The sequence below is a fragment of the Myotis yumanensis genome, unplaced genomic scaffold, assembly GCF_028538775.1.
Source record: "Myotis yumanensis isolate MYYU_CA2020_CCGP unplaced genomic scaffold, mMyoYum1.0.hap1 SCAF_16, whole genome shotgun sequence".
NCBI classification, from domain to species: Eukaryota; Metazoa; Chordata; class Mammalia; order Chiroptera; family Vespertilionidae; genus Myotis; species Myotis yumanensis.
Window position 1 is genome coordinate 21,771,443 of NW_027223767.1, and position 22,427 is coordinate 21,793,869.

At 50.4% G+C, this 22,427-nt stretch overlaps 1 protein-coding gene and 1 pseudogene across 1 annotated transcript; one reads left to right on the forward strand and one right to left on the reverse strand.

Moving 5' to 3' along the window:
• Positions 1-1,422: 1,422 nt before the first annotated feature.
• On the reverse strand, positions 1,423-14,542 carry LOC138993768 (galectin-9B-like). Its single transcript, XM_070393113.1, has 7 exons — positions 14,372-14,542; positions 10,600-10,691; positions 8,689-8,890; positions 7,798-7,908; positions 2,973-3,008; positions 2,393-2,425; positions 1,423-1,659 (listed from the first exon to the last, which is right to left on the reverse strand). Exons 1-7 carry the CDS (start codon positions 14,408-14,410, stop codon positions 1,651-1,653), a joined length of 522 nt encoding a protein of 173 aa, XP_070249214.1. The 5' UTR covers positions 14,411-14,542; the 3' UTR covers positions 1,423-1,650.
• A 1,118-nt stretch (positions 14,543-15,660) lies between these two features.
• On the forward strand, positions 15,661-18,572 carry LOC138995002 (TM2 domain-containing protein 3 pseudogene; annotated as a pseudogene).
• The last annotated feature ends 3,855 nt before the right edge of the window (positions 18,573-22,427 follow it).

A 22,427-nucleotide genomic window follows, 5' to 3' on the forward strand; every position in this document is an offset into this window, starting at 1 on the left:
CAGACAGAGGAAGCCATGCCCAGCCAGTGGCCTTCTCCACTCCAGGATGGCTGCAGACAGAAGCAGGGCCAAGGGCCTGGTTTCTCTTGAAAAGCCCCAAATCCAGGAAGGGATGTGAGGGCGGGGACTGGGGCAGGGACAGGGAAGGCAGAGGTGAAGTTCAGATGCAGACATCAGCATGCTCCAGCCCGAGGTCCCAGGGCAGGAATCCTGCCTGTGTCTGCACCAAGGTCAACTTCAGTTCTGCTCAGTGAGAGAACAGGCTCAGAGAGGTTAAGCACCTTGCCCAAGCCTGTCCAGGTAGCAAGCGATCATATACAAAATGGTACCCAGTTGTGTCTGGTTGTATCAGCATACCCTGTCCTCCCAAGGCCAGGGCCAAAGTCGGGCTGCCCTGCAAAGGCTCCCTGGAGCTCCTCCATCCTAAAGTCTGTGTGGCAGGTGGCAGGGGCCCACCATGCACCGTGATGGGCCACAGGAAGCTGGGTAGGGACACACCCTTGGCCTTGCCCCCACTGCTCAAGTGGCCAAGGAAGGGCCAGGCCTTGCTCCTTTTCCTGCCCGAGGCCCCTCCCCACCCAGCAGACTGGTCTTCTTATCCTGACTGGTCTCCTCTTCTACTGACTGTGCAAACCACGTCCCTCATTCATTGACCCAGTCCCTACTGCACTCCAGGCACTGTGCAAAGTGCTGGGGATACACAGAGGGACAAGTCAGAATCCCAAGCTCACGGGTCAGGCAAGGACAGGTGGAGTGACGGAGACAGACATGTAAATACAGTTACAACAGGACATGGTGCCTGGCGTGCAGAGTTGTGAAATGTCCATTGAGACAGGGAGGGGCTGGGGCATCCAGCAACCTGCCAGGCAGGGGAGATGCCCCTGAGGAGCCACATTGAAGCAGAGCCATCAAGAGTGCTAATGTTACTAAGCCTGTGAAAAAAAACCATGAAGACAGGTCATTGAAGAGGTAGAAACTTTTGCTGATTTGGATCAATGAAAAGCAGTTAGTCAGTGACAGCCTCTCTGAGGCAGTGCTCAGTGAGAAGTGAAGATGCAGCATGCTGACTTCCTGAGACACACCCTGAAACAAGTGCTGAACGTGATCAGGGGAGGTTAGGTACATTGAAACAAAGAGGTGTGAGTTCATAGACTAAACAGTACATTAGACATGTACTGTATAAAAGAAAGGTTAAAACAGGGAATCATTTGTGGACTTGGAATGAATTAGTTCAATTTACATTGTGTCTAATGGGAAAATGGATTTGGTTTGTTAATAAATCGCTATTCCAACAGCCTTCCAGAATGATTTAAGTTTGAGAATCGAGCTTCTACTGTATTAGTATTTATACCTGTTAGAAAGAAGACAAAGCCCCCAATTCAGAGGTCCTCATAGAACACAAAACATACTCGGGAGCCAGGCAGCAAGGCAAACATCTTTACTTCAACGAGAAGAGTGCGCACACATGGTCTGGAATCCCTTGCACACACCTACTTGGCTTTATAATCCCCGATGCACATGACCTATCCCTTGCTCTTGATTGGAGCACAGGCTTACATCTTTCTCAATTGGCTAATTCAAAGGAAAAGGTTGGCCTTTGCTGTTTCAAGATGGTGGCCGCCATGGAGGTGGGGGGCGGGGGGGGCGGGATTAAGGATTCTGTTGAAAAGAGATCAGGAATTTAGTGTGGGATGGTGCCCGCACCCAGGCCCCCATGACTCTAGAGGGGATGCTCCAGTGTGAGGGTTCCGCCCCTGGATTCTCCCATTCGCCTTCCCTCTCCTGTCAGCCTGGGTGCAACTTCCTGCCATCGTCCCAGACCCCATCATGGCCACCTGCCCTCAGCCCCTCCACAGGCAGCTCCACTAACTCCAGGGCTCCCAGCTGACTTGTACCAGCAGGAGGGAGAGAAGCAGCAGCTTAAATCTGTGACCAGCAGTGATATCCCTGGGACATGAGGATGCACGGCCTCAGGTCCAGATGCTGGGGCCACTGCACTACCTCTCAGTAACAGAGGACCAGTTTTCCAGCTGGTCCCAAGGGTTCTGCCTCTCGGTCGTCTTGGGTAAAGCCAGCCTGATCCAGAATTGCTGCTGTCTCAAAGGGACTTTGACGTACATGTCTCCTGAGTGGAGGTTCCAACCCCAGATGTCTCCATCCTCCTTTCTAAACTTCTTTCATCCCGCCTCTGGGACTAGAGCCCCTGAATTCTTCCATTTGCCTTCCCTCTCCTGTCAGCTTTGGTGCAACGTCCTGCCATCGTCCCAGACCCCATCATGGCCACCTGCCCTCAGCCCCTGCACAGGCAGCTCCACTAACTCCAGGGCTCCCGACTGACTTGTACCAGCAGGAGGGAGTGAGGTTGTGCTCTGACTGGAGCTTGCAGACTTACAGGGCACATGTGTCCAGGGATGACCTTTTGCACCTGGAAGAAAGAATTGAGGTTTTTAACCTGCTCTCACCAGCGTGAAGACTGCCATCTGCCACCAGAGGGCACCACTTAACACACCCTCCCAGCAGCTGCCAGTGGGGAACCCTCTCAGTAGCCCAGACCAGACTCTGAACATTGCAGGGTAGAGGTGTTTCTCCTCTTAAGGGGGTGAGGTAGGGGCAAAAGTCCCCTCTGGAGAGGAATGGCTTCATTTGTGGACTGTTAGCTCGTCTTCCTTCTCAGGGGAATTTCTCTAGCGTAGTTTCACTTTGAAGGAGGAAGTAACTGCAGGCAGTTGTGTCCACAGAATGGCAGGGGCTTGGACAATTCAGCTTGTTTCCAATTCATCAGCCCAGCCAACCACCCCTGCTCCCCCAAACCCTCCCCCACAACCAAGACCGTGAGGAGGGTGCCCAGGGGTCTGGCCTCAGCTGCGCCAGTCGCCCTGTGTCAGAGGCCCGATGCCTGGCCCTGCCTCCTCCTTTTAACCCACAGGAAGAACCAAAGTGAAGAGCTTCCAAAGAAAGAGCAAGAGACTTACAATGGGAGCTGCAATGGCCTGCAAGCAACTTGGAGGCTGAAGGGAACGAAAAATAAAAATGCTGGTTAATATTGGTGCCACTTGATGGGGAGATGACAGCCAAAACGGTGGTAAGAAATGCCACCCAGACTCACGCTTCCTTCCTTCCTGCTCCCAAGCAAGCCTCCCTGAGCCCGTGGTGCCCAGATGCTCACCCCCCATCCCAGGCAACTATGGTTAAGAACAGGGAGGGGGCGGGTGGAGGAGAGGGGACATCCCGCCGGCTCCTCTGGAGAGCGAGAAGGATGTGTCTGACATAGAACATACAGCTCACCTCAGCTCCCAGAGGCAAAACCATTAATTGCCGTGTCCTATTTCACCAGGAGGGTGAAAACTAGTATTTAGTGAGGCCTACTGTGTGCCAAGCTCTGGCTTCAGTGCTTTATGAGGGAGGCATCCTTAGCTTCAGTTTTGCTCAGTGAGAGAACAGGCTCAGCGAGGTTAAGCACCTTGCCCAAGCCTGTCCAGGTAGTAAGCGATCAAATACAAAATGGTACCCATTGTGTCTGGTTGTATCAGCATACCCCGTCCACCCAGAGCCAGGGCCAAAGTCGGGCTGCCATGCAAAGGCCCCCTGGAGCTCCTCCATCCTAAAGTCAGTGTGGCAGGTGGCAGGGGCCCACCATGCACCGTGATGGGCCACAGGAAGCTGGGTAGGGACATGCCCTTGGCCTTGCCCCCACTGCTCAAGTGGCCAAGGAAGGGCCAGGCCCTGCTCCTTTTCCTGCCCGAGGCCCCTCCCCGCCCAGCAGACTGGTCTTCTTGCCCTGACTGGTCTGCTCTGCTACTGACTGTGCAAACCACATCTGTCATTCATTGACCCAGTCCCTACTGCACTCCAGGCACTGTGCAAAGTGCTGGGGATGCACAGAGGGACAAGTCACAATCCCAAGTCACGGGTTTGGGCAAGGACAAGTGGAGTGACAGAGACAGACATGTAAATACAGTTATAACAGGACATGATTCCTGGCGTGCATAAAGTTGTGAAATGTCCATCAGGTCAGGGAGGGGGTGGGGCATCCAGCAACCTGCCAGGCAGGGAAGATGCCCCTGAGGAGCCACATTGAAGCAGGGTATTGAAGGGCAGTTAGAGGTTGGCTGGGTGAGGTGGCAAAGGATACTTTGGGCACCATGACAGCAGATGCCAAAGCGTGGTGGCCGGAAGGAGCCTGCAGTGAGCAGTGGAGGCTGATGGAGTGTCTTCGTGGGTGAGGTGGGAGGCCGGCAGGTGGGCTGGGCAAGATTGGAGAGGATTCTGCTCCTCCAGCTGGGGGACTGGAGCTCTATTGAGCCCGGGGCCTTTAGGGTTTTTAAGGAGGGAGTAGATGCCACTAGATTTGCTTTTGGAAAGGTCACTGTGGCAGTGGGTCAGTTTGAGGGAGTGAGGGGTGAGGAGTCAGGTAGCCTAATACAAGGCAGTGCCTTCAGGAAGGAGAGGCCTTGGTGCACTGGAGGGATATTAAGGAACGGAGGGAAGAATGGAGGATGCCTCCCAGATCAGGGGCCTGGGTGCTGGAGGCAAAGATCAAAAAGTAGTTAACATATAAATGCCAGAAGTCTCTCAGAAGGTTGATGGACTTTGATATTCAGCAAGGGCTGAGAATCAGCATATTATTTATTACCTGCTGTTTGCTGAATGGCTGAAGGCAATCCTCTAAGCACATAATCCTTTTATTGTTTACCAAACCTTACCATTGATGTCTGTTAGCTTTGCTAAGGGTAAAATGTATATTCTAGTAAATGAAAAACTATTTGTCCAGAGATTCAGGGAGCCACGCCACTAGAGAGTAGGTTTCCACGTCATTCCCCCATGCATTCTAAATTTATATTTCTTGTCTAGTCTATCCATTTATGTGTAGCCCCTTCACCAGATCCTGAATCCTCACTGCAAAAGGTTGTGGCACCTGGGTGCCTGGTGGATGGAGATAGGGAACCTTGGGTGGGCATGCAGGGGCCTGTAGGTCATCACTGTCTTTTCGCTGCAACTAGCCTCTCTCTCAGACCTTCTGTCCTTCCTGCTGACTGCTCAGCCTCCCATGTTCTCCACGTTTAACTCATTTTTGCTTTCTGCTCCTTGCGCTCCAGTAGGTCACAAGCTGTCTGACCATTTTGCACCACAGGGACATCACCAGTGTCCCGTTAAAACAAAAGGTGCTATGGGGTGAAGAGAAGCTTTGATGAGCCAAGGAAGAATGGAAAGGCAGGGGCCCGGACAAGAGGGAGGAAGCCAGCTGGGCAGGGACAGACAGAGTAGGCAAGAGGGAGAAAATAACAGAGATGAGGGCCAAAGAGAGAGGAGCTCATGTTTGCTGTGGGCCTCTGAGTGCGTTTCTCATCTTAGTGCTGGCCCTTTCCTGGAAGCCTGAGCACAGCCTGTCTTAAAGTCTTTGAATTTTGCTCTGGGGCCATCATGTTCATGAGATTTTGGGCAATAATGATTGGGCACCTGGATGACAAAGCCCATGAGGTGGGGCTAAGGGTCAAGGGCATGGCAGTGAGTGAAGGACACACATGTTCCCCGGGGAAGGCTGCTGAAGGGACTGAGCCATGTTTCCTTCTCTCAGGGGGGACCAGGAAGACACTCAGCCAGGGGCTCGGTGGTGTCTGGCAAAATCTGGCTCCCAGCTTGGGTTGGCCTCTGTTCTATTCCCTGCTAAGTGCTGGGGATACAGAAAGGGACAAGTCAGTTTTCCAAGCTTATGGTTTGTGGGAAAGAGAGAGTGGAATGACGGAGACAGACATGTAAGTACAGTTACAACCGGACATGGTGCCTGGCATGCACAGAGCCCTAAAAAGTCTATCAGGTCAGGGAGGGGGTGGGGCATCCAGCAACCTTGCAGGCAGGGAAGATGCCCCTGAGGAGCCACATTGAAGCAGGGCATTGAAGGGCAGTTAGGGGTTGACTGTGTAAGGTGGCAAAGGATACTTTTTGCAACAGGACAGCAGCTGCAAAAGCATGGTGGCCAGAAGCAGCCCAGAGTGAGCAGTGGAGGCTGATGGGTGAGGTTGGAGGCTGGGAGGTGGGCTGGGCAAGCCTGGGGAGAATTCTGCACATCCAGCTGGGGAGTTGGAGCTTTATTTGAGCCCGGGGCCTTGAAGAGATTTAAGCATGAAGAGAATGAGATAGGATTTGCTTATGGGAAGGTCACTGTGGCAGTGGGTGGGTATGAGGGGAGAGAGGGGGGAGGGGAGGTTGGCCTGGACCAAGGCAGTGGCTTCAGGAAGGAGAGGCGTTGGTGCACTGGGGGGACATTAAGGAGGGGAGGGAAGGACCAAGGACAGGTCCCAGGTCCCAGGCCTGGGTGCCTGTGGATGGAGATAGAGAACCGTGGGTGGGCATGATGGGGCTTAGACGCCCTGGCTGCCTGCTGGCTGGAAGTAGCCTCTCTCAGACCCCTGTCCTTCCTGCTGACTGCTCAGCTCCCAGGTGTCCGTGTTCAATTCACTTTTGGTTTCTGCTCTTTGGACTCAGGTGAGCCACAGGGATTGGGGTTGGATTGCACCTCAGAGATCATCCTCTGGAAAGAGACTGCACGGGTGTCCTGTTTAAAAAAAAGGGATCGTAGCCGGTTTGTCTAGGTGGATAGAGTGTCGGCCTGGGGACTGGAGGGTCCCAGGTTCGGTTCCAGTCAGAGGCATGTGCCTTGGTTGCTGGCACATCCCCAGTGTGGGGTGTGCAGGAGGCAGCTGATTGTTGTTTCTCTCTCATCGATGTTTCTGGCTCTCTGTCCCTCTTCCTTCCTCTCTGTAAAAAAATCAATAAAATATTTTTTTAAAAAAACAAAAGGTGACAGGAAGTGAAGAAAAGCTTTAATGAGCCAAGGAAGAGTGGAAAGGCAGGGGCCTGGACAAGAGGAAGATAGCCAGGCAGGCAGGGTCAGAGTAGGTGAGAGGGAGAGAGTAACAGATGGGACCAAAGAGAGAGGAGCTCATATTTGTTGTAGGCCTACTGTGTGCTTTACCCATCTCAGGAGCACACTCAAATACTGAAAGTGGAAATAACATCTCTACTCCAGGCGCCTGGGCCCTGTGGGAATGTGGGCCAGGCATACCCCAATCTTCCCAGTTTTCACAAAAAGCCAGACATTCAGGTTTCCATGTGATATCACCTGACCTGGAAAATTTTTGGTAAATACACATAAAATTTACCACCTTCACCATTTCAGAGTGTACAGCCGAGGGCTCATTCAGTGCCTTCACACTGTTGTGCAGCCATCACCAGCATCAGCTCCACAATGCAAACCTGCTCCTGACCTTGTAGATGTTGGCAACACATTCAAAAATGGGAAAAAAAGAGAGGGTCCAGCAGACCGCGGTGTGGGCCCATTGGGGCCATTTCGTGACCTCTGACAGGTATCACCTCATTGAGCCCACACATACCTCCTGGGGAGGCTGTGGCTATGCCCCTTGCACAGATGAGGAAACTGAGGCTGGGAGAGGCAGACTCACTTGTGTGAGATCCCACAGCTGATGACAATGGCAGAGCTGGGATCTGAGCTAGATTTGGTGTGATTCCCAAGCTGGTTCTTTCTGGGACCACATGGCCTCCTAACCAGGGTGGGAGTACAGAGTGACAGATAAGAGGGGAGGGAGTCAGGCTGAGGCAGGTGCTCTGGACAGAGACAGTGACACAGGAAGAGTGGGATGGGGGAGCCAGAGGAGTGTCCCTAGAGTCACCCGAGTGAGAGATTGACTGGAACTTTTGGACCCACCCAGCAGGCCTAGGCATAGCTAGACTTGCCCCTGAACCCAGACGGTGGGACAAGTGCCAGATGGACAATCTGACCTCGATGCTGATCTGTGTCACCTCTAAACCACCGATGAAGGAGATGGTGTCCACGCGGTGGAAGGGCACGCGGTGTATGTAGTTCATAAAGAAGTTTCCATTCACCATCACCTGTCGACAGGAGCGCATATTACAAGAGTGGGATCCCAGACCATGGCGGGGAGCACACCTGAGCACTAGGACCCCTGCTTCTAGAAATTAAGGCCTGTTTGGTTTTCACCTCCATCCCCTATAGGTGGGGCCCAGCCTTCAGAGCTGCTCCAGGTACAGGAACACACATGTGATCCAAAGGGCAGCCAAACCCAGACACCACTTGGCTCTAGTTTTGGCTTCTGAGTTCTTGCTTGTTTATTGCTCTAGGTTTGTCTTTCTCAGCTCACCTGCGATGCCATTTCAATATTCGCATTTAAATGCTCATAAAGTGCTCATGGGAGCAGAGGAGAGGGCACCTCAGGGTGCACACTGAGGCCTGGGAGCATCCCGTTCACACAGAGAAGCACAGACACAGCCATCCCTCTCCCCGGGCCCAGCAGCACTGCTCTGCCTGCAAGAGCAATGACCACACCATGCAGCCCTGAGCCGCCCCTGGGCCTGCAGAAGGGCTGCCACAGCATCACCGAAAACAAATGCTGTCAAGGACCTGGAGCCGACAAGGCAGCAGCAGAGGATGGAAGTCACCTGGGACCCGAGGCCAAAGAGCAGGTGGGGACTTACCTAGCTCTTATTTCCTATAACAGAAGCAACAGATGCTCTATAGGTGCAGGTGAAGGTGTGTAAGGTCCTGTTTTCTGTAAATAATGGCATTGCCTGGGTAATTATTAAAGGCTTTTCTCCAGGCCCGATGGGGCAGGGGGATGGGCAGCGGGAGGGAGGAAGGAGAATCCTGCTCACCTGGAATCCAGAGTTCTCCACCAGGAAGCTGATCTCAAAAGGAATTCCCATCTGGAAGGGATTTATCTTCATCTTCTCTTCCTGCTCCCAGCGTCCGTTCCTCTTGGTGTTACAGACCACATACCCGCCATCTTCAAACCGAGGGTTGAAGTGGAAGGCAATGTCTTTGTCACTTAAGCCCGTCTGAAAGTTCACCTCAAACCTAGGTGGACGGAAATCAGACAGTGTTCTGGTTTATTGAGAAAGGTAGGGACAGGAGGGCCCGGGGCCTCTGACTTCCATGTGTGCCTGGCAACTTGCATACAACCTGGGTGGCAAGTTGTACCCATCCCACTGTGCTGCCTTCCTTTGTGTTTACCTAATTTGCACTTAGTGTTTTTTGTGTAATTATTGCATTTTTCCCTTTCCAGCGTGACTCTCAACAAAAACATTTTTTAATAAACAAATGGGACTACATCAAAAGAAAAAGCTTCTGTACAGCAAAAGAAATCATCAACAAAACAAGAGAGCCCACTGCATGGGAGAACATATTTGCCAATGTTATATCCGATAAGGGTTTAATCTCCAAAATTTATAGGGAACTCATACAACTTAATAAAAGAAAGATAAACAATTCAATCAAAAAATGGGCAAAGGACTTAAATAGATACTTTTCCAAAGTGGACATACAGAAGGCCGAGACATATGAAAACATGCTCAAAGTCACTAATCATCAGGAAGATGCAAATCAAAATGACAATGAGATACCATCTCACACCTGTCAGAATGGCTATCAACAAATCAACAAAGGACAAGTGCTGGTATTTCTGAAGCCCATCTGACATGTATCTCCACATGAGGATGCGGAGAAAAAGGAACCCTTGTGCGCAGCTGGTGGAAATGCAAACTGGTGCAGCCACAGTGGAAAAAAAATATGGAGTTTCCTCAAAACATTAAAAATGGAACTCCCATTTGACCCAGTAATCCCACTTCTAGGAATATATCCCAAGAAACTAGAAACACCAATCAGAATGGATATATGCACCTCTATGTTCCTAGCAGCACAATTTACAATAGCTAAAATTTGGAAACAGCCTAAGTGCCCGTTAGCAGAAGAGTGGATTAGAAAACAGTGGTACATCTACACAATGGAATACTACGCTGCTGTAAAAAAGAAAGAACTCTTACCATTGGCAACAGCATGGGTGGACCTGGAGAGCATTATGCTAAGCAAAAAGCCAGTTGGAGAAATATAAGTATCACATGATCTCACGCATTTGTGGAATATAATGAACAACATAAATGGATGAACAAAAATAGATCCAGAGACATAGAAGCATTGATCAGACCGTAAAATCTCAAAGGGAACACAGTGGAGGAAGTGGGAGGGGTGTAAGAGATCAACCAAAAGACTTGTATGTATGCATATAAGCATAACCAATGGACACAGACAGTAGGGGGGTGAGGGCATGTGCAGGGGGTTGGGGGCGACTAGGGAGAGGTCACTGGGGGGGAAAGAAGACATGTGTAATACTGTAAACAATAAAGATTTTAAATTAAGAAATATAGAGATAAAAATAGATTTCCACATCAGTCAAATGAGGGCTTCGATGTGAATGAAAGCCGTTATGGGAAATAAAGGAGGCATCATTTTTGCATCTCTGGGTCTTCCTGAGCAAAATTCAATCCTTGCCCATGATCGGCCCTGGGGCTGGCCTTAGACTAGGAGCTCCCAGTGTTTATGGGGAATCTCTGTTCATGGTGTCGAGATTCTCTTGGCAGAGGGCAGGGGTTCCATGCAGTGTTGGCAGGGCCAGGCCCTAAACATCCAGCATCCCCTGAGCCAGGCGGGTTGGAGAGTGAACCACCCTGAGCAGACAGTTGACATTTCACTAAGGGTCAAGGCTGGAGAGAAACAACACTTCCAGGTACCTGCTTCCACAGGACGGAAGAAACATCCCTTTGACAATGATCTGATGTCCATACTGGAGGCCCTCTGGTGTGGCCCTAGACAAGGGGACCACCTGCAGGGAGAAGAAGGCAGTCAGTTAGGGTCCTGCTCCTTCTGTCTGTTTCCTCTGGCACTTGCTAATGGCCAGCATGGTGTGTCGGGCAATGTCCCAGGGGCTGGATTCAGCTGTAAATTGGGCATATGGAGTCTCAGTGTCATGGAACTTCCCACTTGTGAGGAAGTGGACCTGAATCCGTGGAGTTACACCTTCATTCTGAGACTGATAAGGAGACCACCAGGCTCTGAGACAATGTAACCCAGAGCTGACCTCTCTTAAGGGGAAGGAGCAGCTTTCAAGAGGAGGAAGTAGCATGAACATGACCCTGAGAGGGGAAGAAACCAGGGTAGAGAGAGAGGCTGCGGGACCATAGCCCAGGCTCTTAGCAAAGGAACCAGGGCCCTGGTTGAAAACTCAGAAACCCAAGGGACCAAAGAGGCCACCAGCCTATTCTAAAGGATAAACCTTCTGCTCCCTGAAAAGGCTAAGAAGAAGGCATCCTCCTGCCCACCCCGCCACAGAACAGTGTGACCATGACCTTTGTCCTCCCAGCCACCTCAGGTAGCACCTGGATGCTCTGTATCCTCTCCTGCTCCTGCTCCCCAGTCCCTCCCCAGGCCCTAGGCAACCTCCGAGGCCCTAGTGAGGTGTCTGCACTCCTCCTTGGCCCCATAGAGCCCGTTTTGTCAAATCCCTTCCCGGGCCACTTGAAAGGACAATGGTTATGGTGAGGCTTGCATCGTTTTAGAGCCAGGCATCATCCAGGTTTGGAGCCTAATTCTGCTGCTCATTTCCTGGGTGACCTCAGGGAGCTTATGTCACCTCTTTTGCCTCAGTTTCCTCATCTGTACCATAGGGGTACATCTAACCTTCTGCGTAAGATCAATGAGTTAGTGAGAAAAGGGCTGGGGAAGAGACTGGCACATAGTCGGTGTCTCTACCACCTCCTTCCCCCTTGGTCTCTCTAAGCAAAATTCCAAAATTGGTTTCTTCATGACTTTTAAGCTAACCTTCCGGATGCCTTTCATCTAATGTGCTCTTAACCTGCATTAACCTAGGAGATAACTTCTAGCTCCTAGTCAATCTTCACATTTCTCTAGTAGTTAACATAGTCTCTAACTTCTCCTTTAAGCCAGCTCCCTACAGAACTGAAATGCTTATAGGAGCCAGGCAGGTGATGTGTAGGAGGGAGAGTGTCAGGTAGGGGCAATAGGGAGTGGCAGAGACCATGACAAAGTAGACACCATCTCTCTCATCTAAAGGGACAGCATCCTCTCAGCTCTTACCTGGACGAATGAATTAATTTAGATGGATTAACCCCTCTGTGGGTCAGAGCTTGCTCTCAGCTCCTGGCCAGGCCTGGAGGCTGAGGACTCTTCCCCCCTCTTCCTCTCTGGAGGCTCAGACAGCAGAGCCAGGCCCCCAGGCCACAGGATGCACAGCCTCCTTCTGGAGGCACAGTGTCCCCAGCGGGCACCCAGCCACAGCTGGCACAGGGGGCTCACTGCAGGGCCAGCGGGAGCCTTCCAGGCAAAGAGGCTGCTGCCCCAGGGGTTCTGAGGTGCTTCTGGGCCCATTTCCCTGGCTGTTCCTAGTTGTCCTGGCAACAGCCCTGGCCATTATCAGGGCCACCCCTACAGATGGGGAGACTGAGCACAGAAGGTCTGGTAACTTGCCCAAAGCCACCCAGCCGGTCAGTAATAGGGTGGGTGTGGGTCCAGCACCCACGCTGTGAAGCCCCACACAGGCTGCTTCTCAGGATGAAGCACAGACATCCTGACTCCTGGCTCCCTGAGGGCTTCCCCCGCCAAACAGCGAGTCCTGTCCTGCGTGTGGTTCCAGCTTCCGCCCTGGCCTCTGAGGAGGCTGGACCTGATGAGGCCGGCGGGGCTTGGCAAGGAATGGGGCCGAGGCCCCCCGAGCAGAACCTCATGGTGTTCAGCTGGTCCTCCATATTGAGGGCGATTAGAATACACTCCTTTTAATTTAAGTCAGCTGGACCCAGGGAGCCTGCAAAGCCACTCCCTTGAGGGGCGTGACAAGTCAAAAGATTGGGTGCCACCCAGTTTGACTCTGCTGCCCAGGGTTAAGGGGATGAATCTAATGATGTCGAAGGCCCACCCAGATGTGGGCACCCAGGCCCAGCTGTACTTTCTATTTTGTGTCGGTCTTTCATTTTCTCAATCCCCGAGGCTCCTCCATTTGAAGGAACGGGTTCACCCTCTCTTTCCCCTACGGTATGCAGAAAAGGGAGCCCTACGCCCTGGAACACCTCAGAACAGCCAGGCCAGAGGCTCTTCCTGGCACACGTTGGAGGAAGAGGGAGGTGAATGCTGATGGATGGAAATCACTGGGTCACCTGGGAGAGGGTGACCATGTGGGGTGGAAGGGCTCTCCTCCCACCTCTGGCGGCTACACCCACCCCCTTCCTGTTTGTACTCCCAGGCCCTGTTTGAACTCTCTGCCACCCAAGCAGGATTTTCATTCTAATTTGAAAGAGCTGGCATTTGAATCCAAGGTCTGAAAACTAAAAACCAGTCACCAAGATAAGAAAATGGAGTGCCTGGAAGGAGGCTGGGACCTCCCATTTTACAATGGGCCTAAGGGGACACGCTCTCACCCTGAGGCCACCCGCCTACCCCACACCCCACCCAGGAAGGGCCCTATCACTCCACCTCCCCGGCTCTCAGGGAAACTGTTTGCTGAGGCCGGGAGAGGCTTCCACGGGCCGGTCCAAGGCACAGTGACCTCCTGGGCCTGGGGCTGCCACCTGCCTGCCTTCCCCCATTACTGCTCTCCCTGTGGGCGCCTCCCCTTCTGGGGTAAATGAAGGCACCCTCCTCCTCGACCATCTGGAGACACCTGGGAAGTGGCCTCGACGCCTCTGAACCTCAGGTTCCCACGGATGGCGTGGGGATAATAAAGCTCAGAGGGTTTAAACACAGCCACCCAGACAGGCCCACACATGTGGCCAAAAGGTGGGAAAGGCAGCCCTTTGCCTCCCACACTGCAGGGCAGCCCCCTCCTCTCTCACTCCCCAGAGAGCCCCCCTTCACACACCCTGGACCTGCCCCTGATAACTCACCCCCCAAGGAGCAGACCCCCCTCAGGAGGTCTTCCCTGCTGCCCCCAGACTCCTAACCATGCTCAACACTTCAAATGAAAACACCCTGGTTATGCTACCTGCATCCTTACCCCAATCCTGGGAGGTGGCTCAAGGATTACCCCTATTTTACATGTGGGGAAACGGAGGCCCAGAGAGCTAATAGCACCTCGCCTGAGGTCACCAAGCTAGGAAACGGCTGAACCAGGGAGGCCATCTCCTAAGTCAGTGCCCAAGCCGGGCTGCTGGGCTCCCCGGGAAGTCCTGCTGATCTCCCCTTTCATTCCAACAAAGCCCCACTCTCCCAGGGCTGACCTGTGCCCTTCTCCCCTCTGCACCCAGGACAGGACGGGCGCCCAGAGGGAGTTCTGCCACCATCTATGCAATGCCCCAATGCGGGTGATTATCATCCCTCGGTCCTGAGAGGCAGGTGAGACCGGCCTGGGGTAGAGGTTGTGTCAGAATTGTCCCATCAGGCATGTCTGCCCCTCACACACCCTCTGCCACCCCAGCCTGGTTTCCTCAGAGAACCAGAGCGGCTTCCTTGGCTCAGCCCTGTACCATCGCCTGTGCCCACTGCCTGGGAACTCACTGGGTTCACGACGGAAAGCTGGTCGCAGATTAGGGCCATCTGTCCACCACCTCTGTGGTCCCGGCTGCTTCTCACACCAGCCGGGCAGTTCCCTTCACTGCAAAGGACTTTACAAGAAACGGAAAACAAAGTCACATGGCAGTTATTCAACGGGTAGGAGCCAGGAGCAAGAGGACAAGGATTCAGGGAAAGAGAAACTGAAAGTGCTGGAGGAGAAGGGGCCAGGATGGGGCTCAGGGACTGGTAAACAAATACTCCCACTCCAGTGACTTGTCCTTCCTCTTGGTTCGTGTCCAGGTTCTCAGAGTCTGGCCACTGACATGACAGCGAGTCATGAGGCTGCTATCCGTGTGTGTACGGCTGTGTCTCCTGAGCATGCTCAGTCACAATGTCCAGAAAACAATGGGCAACTTGACAGGGCCACAGGGAGGGGTGGTGGTGGTGCTGGAAGGCCAGGTTATACTCACTTTCCACACAGAGAAACTGAGGCTCAGAGACACGTCCCAGGACACATGGCTCACTAGTGACAGCCTGACTGTATGAGGACAGTTAGATTCACAAAAAGTATTTCTCTCCTTTAAAATTCTATTCCTCTTACAAATACATCACCATGTAGAAAAAGGTGTGTTACAAATAGAAAGCCTCATAATGGATGTTATGATATCCATTATAGTGGTACCCAGGGAGCTTCTGAGTTCCCTCTCAGTGAATTTACATCTTTCTTCTCTCTTCCCTCTCTCCTCCTTTCTTCCTTTTCTTTCTGTGCTTTAGAACATGGAGAGCAGCCCTGGCATGTTTTTTCTCAGTGGTTAGAGCATCAGCTCATGGAGCTAAGGGTCACAGGTTCCATTCCCAGTCAAGGGCAGGTACCTCCAGGGCAGGTTCAATCCCCAGGCCCAGTTGGGGTGTGTGCAGGAGGCAACCAATTGATGTTTCTCTCTCACACACCCTCTCCTTCCCTTTCACTCTGTCTGAAAATCAATGGGGGAAAAATATTCTCGTGTGAAGATTTAAAAAAACAAACAAAACAGAAGAGAAGTCTATTCCAAATGAAGTGGAGGTCAGGGTAACATTAAATGAACTGCCTTTAACTGGCTTCAGCACCGAGTTGAGGGAAATGATTAAACAGAGACTAGCAAGATATGCTGGGTCCAAAAAGTAGATTGGAAAGTAGAGCAGAGGGGACAATGAACTTATCTGCAGTCAAGCAGGTCCCTGCAATGTGCTAGAGAGAAAACCAATGAGTATCAGACAAGCCTGAATGAACCGTTAAAGGTCAGATAGCTCCCATGTTGGTAGAAGGTGCCCAAGGTCACACATAGATCTGTACCTCTGTTCCCTCTTGAGCCTTGTCTACATGCACTAGAATTTGCAAAGATTGACTTCTTGGAGATGCTTCTGTAAACTGAGGTCACCTGTCCCATTGGCCGACCCTCCATCCCCATTGTATCCCTGGGTCAACTAGGATTTAACCAGTTGAAGGTGCAGACAGCACAGCTGGAGCAGAAAGGAGGGAACAGAAGCACAATTCTTTGCTATCCTCTCCAGCAGCAGGGACACAAGGGACGATGTCATCACTGATGGGGACATGGACCCAGTGGAACTCTCATTCCTTGCAGATTGGAGCGTGAAATAACACAACTTTGGAGAACAACTCAAGAGAGATGAACACAGACATTGACGACAGCCTCACTCCCATAGCTCCAAACAGGAAACCACACAAGTGCGCACCAGCAGGAGAAAGAAGGAACAAGTGATGGTGCTCCTACCATGGAAGGGCTCCTGCAACCAAAAGGAGCTGTGACACGGGAACCCTCGGTGACCTCAGATTGGACAATGAACCTGGGAGGGCATGAGGGAGTCTTCTGGGAGCTGAAAATTGTTAGGTTTGGCTGATGATTCGAGCTATGAGAGAATTCACACTAAGGGAACCGATGCAGTGAGGACATTTATTTCACTTTCCAAGGGAGGAGAGGGCCAGGTATTGCTAGTCAATACAGGGCAGGGAACAAGGAGTAGCTTCTGCTTTTAAAGAGCAAGCAATTGCTGTTGCTAAGCAACAAGCAAGGCAGGGGATTGGGAGGGAGATTGTGCTGAAGTTAAGCAGATACCAGGGGGGTGGTCTTAAAAAGTCACACTTTGTTTGCTTTCCAGGAGACAGTCCATCAGATGTCCCAAGGAGGTGACTTATCACGCTTAGAGCAAACGTTATAGAGTTCAAAAGAGGCTTCTCTGAAAGGGGAGGAGGATTGGGAACTTTCTACTAACTGGAGACTCCTTGTTGTGAATTATCTCTGATTGTGGAAACAGCAGGTAGGAGGAGGATGCAAGAATGTAGCTTGAGAGTAGCTTATCTTGTCCCACAGTTCGAACAAGGAGCCAACAATCTCGAGGTTTAATTACCAGGTGCTTCTCATAAACGTGGAAGGCCACAGCAAAGAAAAAGAGAGGCTTTTTTTCTGTCCTTGCAGAAGTTTGCTGGAACTTGGTCTGGTTGGTGGTCATGTTACAGAATTTACCAGGCGACCGAAAAAGTACACAGGAGACTTGGAGACATAGGAAGAAACCATTTATTTTCAGATGTTGTGCATGTACTAGTCCAATGACTCAGGGGAGACTGTTTCTCTCCAAATCCCGTGCAAACCAATGTGGAGGGAGCTTTCCCTTTATACCCGTTTGGTTTCCTTGCCCCCCAGATATGGATTTCACTTCCGGACCTTTCGTGGGCTTTGCAAAAAGGCCCGTGTGTTGGGATGGGCGCCATGAGACCACACCTAAAGACCTGGCCTGGCACCAGCACTGATAACCCCCTCTGGGGGTTGTGTAGTTGTTCATGGTTTGTGGCCTCTGTAAAATGGGAGTCCTTAGGTAAATAAATCTTACAGGACCAGATAATGGAGGAAGGGGCAGGGACTAGACCAGTGGTTCTCAACCTTCCTAATGCCATGACCCTTTAATACAGTTGCTCATGTTGTGGTGACCCCCAATTTCATTGTTACAAATTGAACATAATGAAAGCATAGAGATTAATCACAAAAACAATATGTAATTATATATGTGTTTTCCAATGGTCTTAGGCGACCCCTGTGAAAGGGTTGTTCAACCCCAAAAGGGATCGCGATCCAGAGTTTGAGAACCACTGATCTAGAGCATTCGCAGCCACTGGCTCCGGCAATAAGAGATCCGGGCGCCACGCACACGTTCACAGTGGTTCCCAGGGCAGCAGAAAGCACAGATATCCCGCCCTATGGGATGAAGTGCCCGAGCAATGGCTTGTGCAGCAGGCTCCCTGCCCACCGTGTGGAGTACGGGACGAACTTCTGTGTCTACAGGAAGCCTGTCACCTTCGACTGCACTGTCAAACCTTCCGTTCCCTGTGTTGGTCAGGAATTCAGATCCCCAAAGCACTCTGTCCTCAACATGACTTGCTGATTTTGCTGGCAGCTCCCGGAAACCGACTACGAGTGCTCCAACTCCACCAGCCGCATGACGGGGTCCTGTCCTCGGCAGCGCTACACCGCCAACTGCACGTTGCGGGACCACGTGCATTGCCTGGGTCACCGGACGTTTCCCAAGATGCTGTATTGCAACTGGACCAGTGGCTACAAGTGGTCCACGGCCCTCCTGTGAGCATCACCTTCGGTGGCTTCGGAGCGGATCGGTTCTACCTGGGCCAGTGGAGAGAAGGCGTCAGCAAGCTCTTCAGCGTCGGTGGCCTGGGGATATGGACGCTAATCTATGTCCTGGTGATTGGAGTCGGCTGCGTGGGCCAGCAGACGCTCTCTGTACATTTAGCGGCGATCTGTGCTTCATGGGGAGCGGCACCTAGAAGAAGGCCTTGTCCCGGAGGAAGTGATGTCGCGAGTGACGTATTCGTATGTTTTTAATGTACAGCATCTGTCCTTGGCCTGCCTTGATAAAGGTAAAATTAAAAAAGAAAAAAAACACTGAACCATGCTTCTCTGGAATTCGGTCTCATTTGCCTGAAATGTATTTTTTTTCCTGTGAAAAAACTGGGACTGGATTAAACTGGAGGAACAAACTCTGCAGTGATTAGAAATTGATTTTGTCACCGTGACTTCCGTTTTCTGTTGCTGAAGTCGAAGTGTATCGCTCACATCTCGGCCTGGTTGGGATTGGCCTCCAGGAGCCTTTCAGCTGTGACGCTGGAAATGGGCCGGTTTATTCATTAGCCCGATAAGGGACCACCCGCACTTAGTGCTCCGTGAGTTTTGCAATGTCCTGTGTATCTCTGGTCTTCGTCTCTGACTGTTTAACGTGAACTAGAGCTTTCAGTTCTGGTGGCTGTGGTTTGAACTTGATTAGTAATGTAAAAGATTCTGAGAGGACTGAAGAATTAATAACGTTATAACTGGCTTTAAGAAGAAAAAAAAGAAAGGACCACATGCTAACTTGACTAGCTCAAGGAAGGCCTGCGTGGCAGCCTTGCAAACTCAGAGACCTGAAGCAACCACAAAGAATGGTCTGATATTAAAATTTTTTAAGTTAAAAATCAGTTTATGGTGGGAAGTCATGTCTTAGGCTGGCACCTCACCTGGAAGATCAACAGTTTAATTGGACTGTAATGCCCCAGGGATATACAGAATGTCCCACCTATTTCTCTCAGATATTAAAAGCTGATTTAAATTTCCTAGAGTTTCCACTCTAATCCAGTATGTAGATGATTTATGTACTAGGACATTACTAGACTCTCAAATGGACACAACTTACCTACTGCAGGAGCTAGCTATAAAGTACATAAGGTCTCAAAGGATAAGATTCCATTTTGCTTACCTCAATAAAATGCTTTGGCCATCTCATATCTAAAGATGGGCTACTGATTCACCCTGAAAGACTTAGAGGAACCCTATCTTTCCCTCTTCCAAAACAAGAAAGCAGCTTGGAGGATTCCTGGGGTTGACTGGATATTGTAGAAATTGGGTTCCAAACTTTTCATTGATAGCCCAGCCCAGTGGTTCTCAACCTTCCTAATGCTGCGACCCTTTAATGCAGTTCCTCATGTTGTGGTGACCCCCAATTTCATTGTTACAAATTAAACATAATTAAAGCATAGTGATTAATCACAAAAACAATATGTAATTATATATGTGTTTTCCGATGGTCTTAGGCGACTCCTGTGAAAGGGTCGTTGGACCCCCAAAGGAGTCGCGACCCACAGGCTGAGAACCGCTGGCCCAGCCTCTATAAGCCCTATTCAAGTCAGACCCACCCTCTCGAATCCAATGGAGCCCTGCAGGGAAACAAGCTGTAGAGCAGGGGTGGGCAACCTTTTTGTGAGTGCGTGCCAAAACCAGCAAAATCTCTGACTCAAAATTCTTCTGCGTGCCAACCCTAATTTTTTGAGAACATGTTACGCCTACTTGATATCTCTTAAGGTGTACATATGTGAAGAACCTTGAAGAAATAATAAAATTCATTCGAGCGACAAAAACACAGTACTGTATATGATGATGAAAAATACATTTATTTTTTAATGTATACACGTACACTGATAGTCCGACAGAAAACTTTATGACTCTGTTTGATATTATCAGTGGGACTTTTGCTGCTGAATCACTGATGACAGAGATTTTGCATCAGGTTTATATTTTGTGACCGTCAGAGATATGCATGAGCTACTACTTTCATCCGTCAGGCTACTCCTATTACCAGACTTAACAAAATTCAACACTGAGAACAAAGATTCACAATTGTAAATGGAAGATTATAAGAGAGGGTTTCGGGTGCCAGCAAAAGTTACTGGCATGTCACGTTTGGCACGCTTGCCAGAGGCTCTCAAGGAAGTACTGTCTGACGCTCCTGCTCTGGGGCATCTGAGCTGTATACTTCCCTTCTTCCCTTTCACATATGAAAGTAATGGAAATGCTTCAGGAGTTCTGACTCAGAAACATGGAGATCACCACAGACCTATAGGGCATTATAGGCAGCAACTAGACTCAGTGGCAAAAGGGCTCCCTCCTCAGCTGTATGAGGTCAATCTCTGCTACAGCCACGTTATGTGAACAGACAGAAGAGAAGGTTATGGGCTCTCCTTTAAGTATTTATGTTCCTCATCTGTTGAATCTCTGCTGAATCTCAGATTGGGCTGTTCAGAAAATTCTTGAGTCAAGGAAGCCCAACCAACGACGCACCATCAGACTTCACCTGAGATACACATAGATTTGGGTGAATTCTCAAAGGTCCCCAAATATATCGAGGTTCCTGGGCCTTCCTCACTCACCAGGTATGGCTGTGGGGAACTCTGTAAGCAAGGTACCAGGCTGAATTTTCCAAGGGGTTCTATTGCCTCCAGAAAGTCCTCATCTCGGAGAGGACACTGCCCCTGGGAGGCTCCAGGACACCCCCTTCCTGTGCTAAGGGGAGGCTCTCCGTCCATGTGGAGAGCACAGCACAGGGTGACAGGCAGGAGGAGAGGTAAACTAGTGAAATCTACCATCTCAGGCCTCCAAGCCATAGGACTAGCTCCCTGGCCTTAGCTTCCTCAGTGATAATGACACCGTCAGGAATGTGTCCCCCTGAAGAGAGGGGCCAAAGTCAGAAAGCCGGGGTCAGAGGAGCAAAGTCTGGCATTGGACCCCAACGTCCTGGAGAATGTGAGAGAGCTCGACACTCAGGGATGAGGGGACAGAGATATAAGAATTAGAAAGTTTTTCCTATCAAAGCTATAGTTTAGATATTAACTCTATTCCTTTTTTTTTTTTATAACCCTTTATTTTGTACTCAAATCCACCGAGGGCTCCCTTCCAGGAAAAGACAAAGGCATAGCTCTCGCCCATTTCCTGGCAGACAGTTAAAGTCCAACAGCTAGTTAAAACCACAGACATTCCTGTAGGAGACAAGACATAGGTTTGCCCCATTTCTGGGCAGGCTTTTGAAACAGCCCTCACTTGTAACTCGCGCTGCCCTTCTGAAGTTAGACATTCCTGATAGATTGTGAAACCATGCCCTCAAGCCAGTCAGGGTACAATGCAGTAACACGTAAGGGATCAAAGGAGACAGACTGCCCGTTCTTTGTGCTTGCCCACCATATTCTTACCGGGCATTGTACCCTTCTGCAGAAGTAGAGTCCCTTGTCAATCCATTTTCGAGCATCTGTTTAATCCCCGAGACACTGGTTAAGAGCATTGCTAACACGAGATGCCCTGGTGACTGTAGGGAGACAGATGTGGTTCATCAGGCCTTGGGTGTAGATGAAACAATGCAATACAATCAGACCTTCTCAGAGGTCTCAGAGCTCTTCCATCTCAGACAATTCACTTCTCTACCAAGATGTTCACGGAAAAATGTCTTCCTGTTGAACAGGATTTGGTTCTCCACCTGACAACCCTTTCATGCTGAGATCTCAGCATGACAAAAAGCATCTCTTAGGTCACAATCAAACCAGAGAATGAGATTCAGTTTTCCCCCAACCCTCCTGTTGTTAACCTCTCAAGAAATCATGCTATGAATATTTTTGTGGGTTTTTTTTCTTTCCTAGCTGGTGAAATGGATGATTAGGACTATATTAAAACATAAAGCGGCCATCAAGAGTGCTAATGTTGCTAAGCCTGTGAAAAAAACCATGATGACAGGTCATTGAAGGGGTAGAAACTTTTGCTGATTTGAATCAATGAAAAGCAGTCAGTCAGTGACAGCCTCTCTGAGGCAGTGCTCAGTGAAAAGTGAAGATGCAGCATGCTGACTTCCTGAGACACACCCTGAAACAAGTGCTGACCGTGGTTAGGGGAGGTTAGGAACACTGAAGAAAAGAAGTGCTAGTTCATAGACTAAACAGTACATTAGACATGTACTGTATAAAAGAAAGGTTAAAACAGGGAATCATCTGCGGACCTGGAATGAATTAGTTCAATTTACATTGTGTCTAATGGGAAAATGGATTTGGTTTGTTAATAAATCGCTATTCCAACAGCCTTCCAGAATGATTTAAGTTTGAGAACCGAGCTTCTACTGTATTAGTATTTATACCTGTTAGAAAGAGGCAAAGACCCAATTCAGAGGTCTGGGTAGAACACAAAACATACTCGGGAGCCAGGCA

Bases quoted from the DNA above. Each gene is read 5' to 3' on its own strand.
- LOC138993768 (XM_070393113.1), bottom strand. From the start codon at position 14,410: ATGGCCCTAATCTGCGACCAGCTTTCCGTCGTGAACCCA. The intron at 10,692-14,371 runs GTGAGTTCCCAG...TTCTCCCTGCAG, and splicing joins AGCTTTCCGTCGTGAACCCA to GTGGTCCCCTTGTCTAGGGC. The intron at 2,426-2,972 runs GTAAGTCTCTTG...TCTTTCTTCCAG, and splicing joins AGGCCATTGCAGCTCCCATT to GTGCAAAAGGTCATCCCTGG.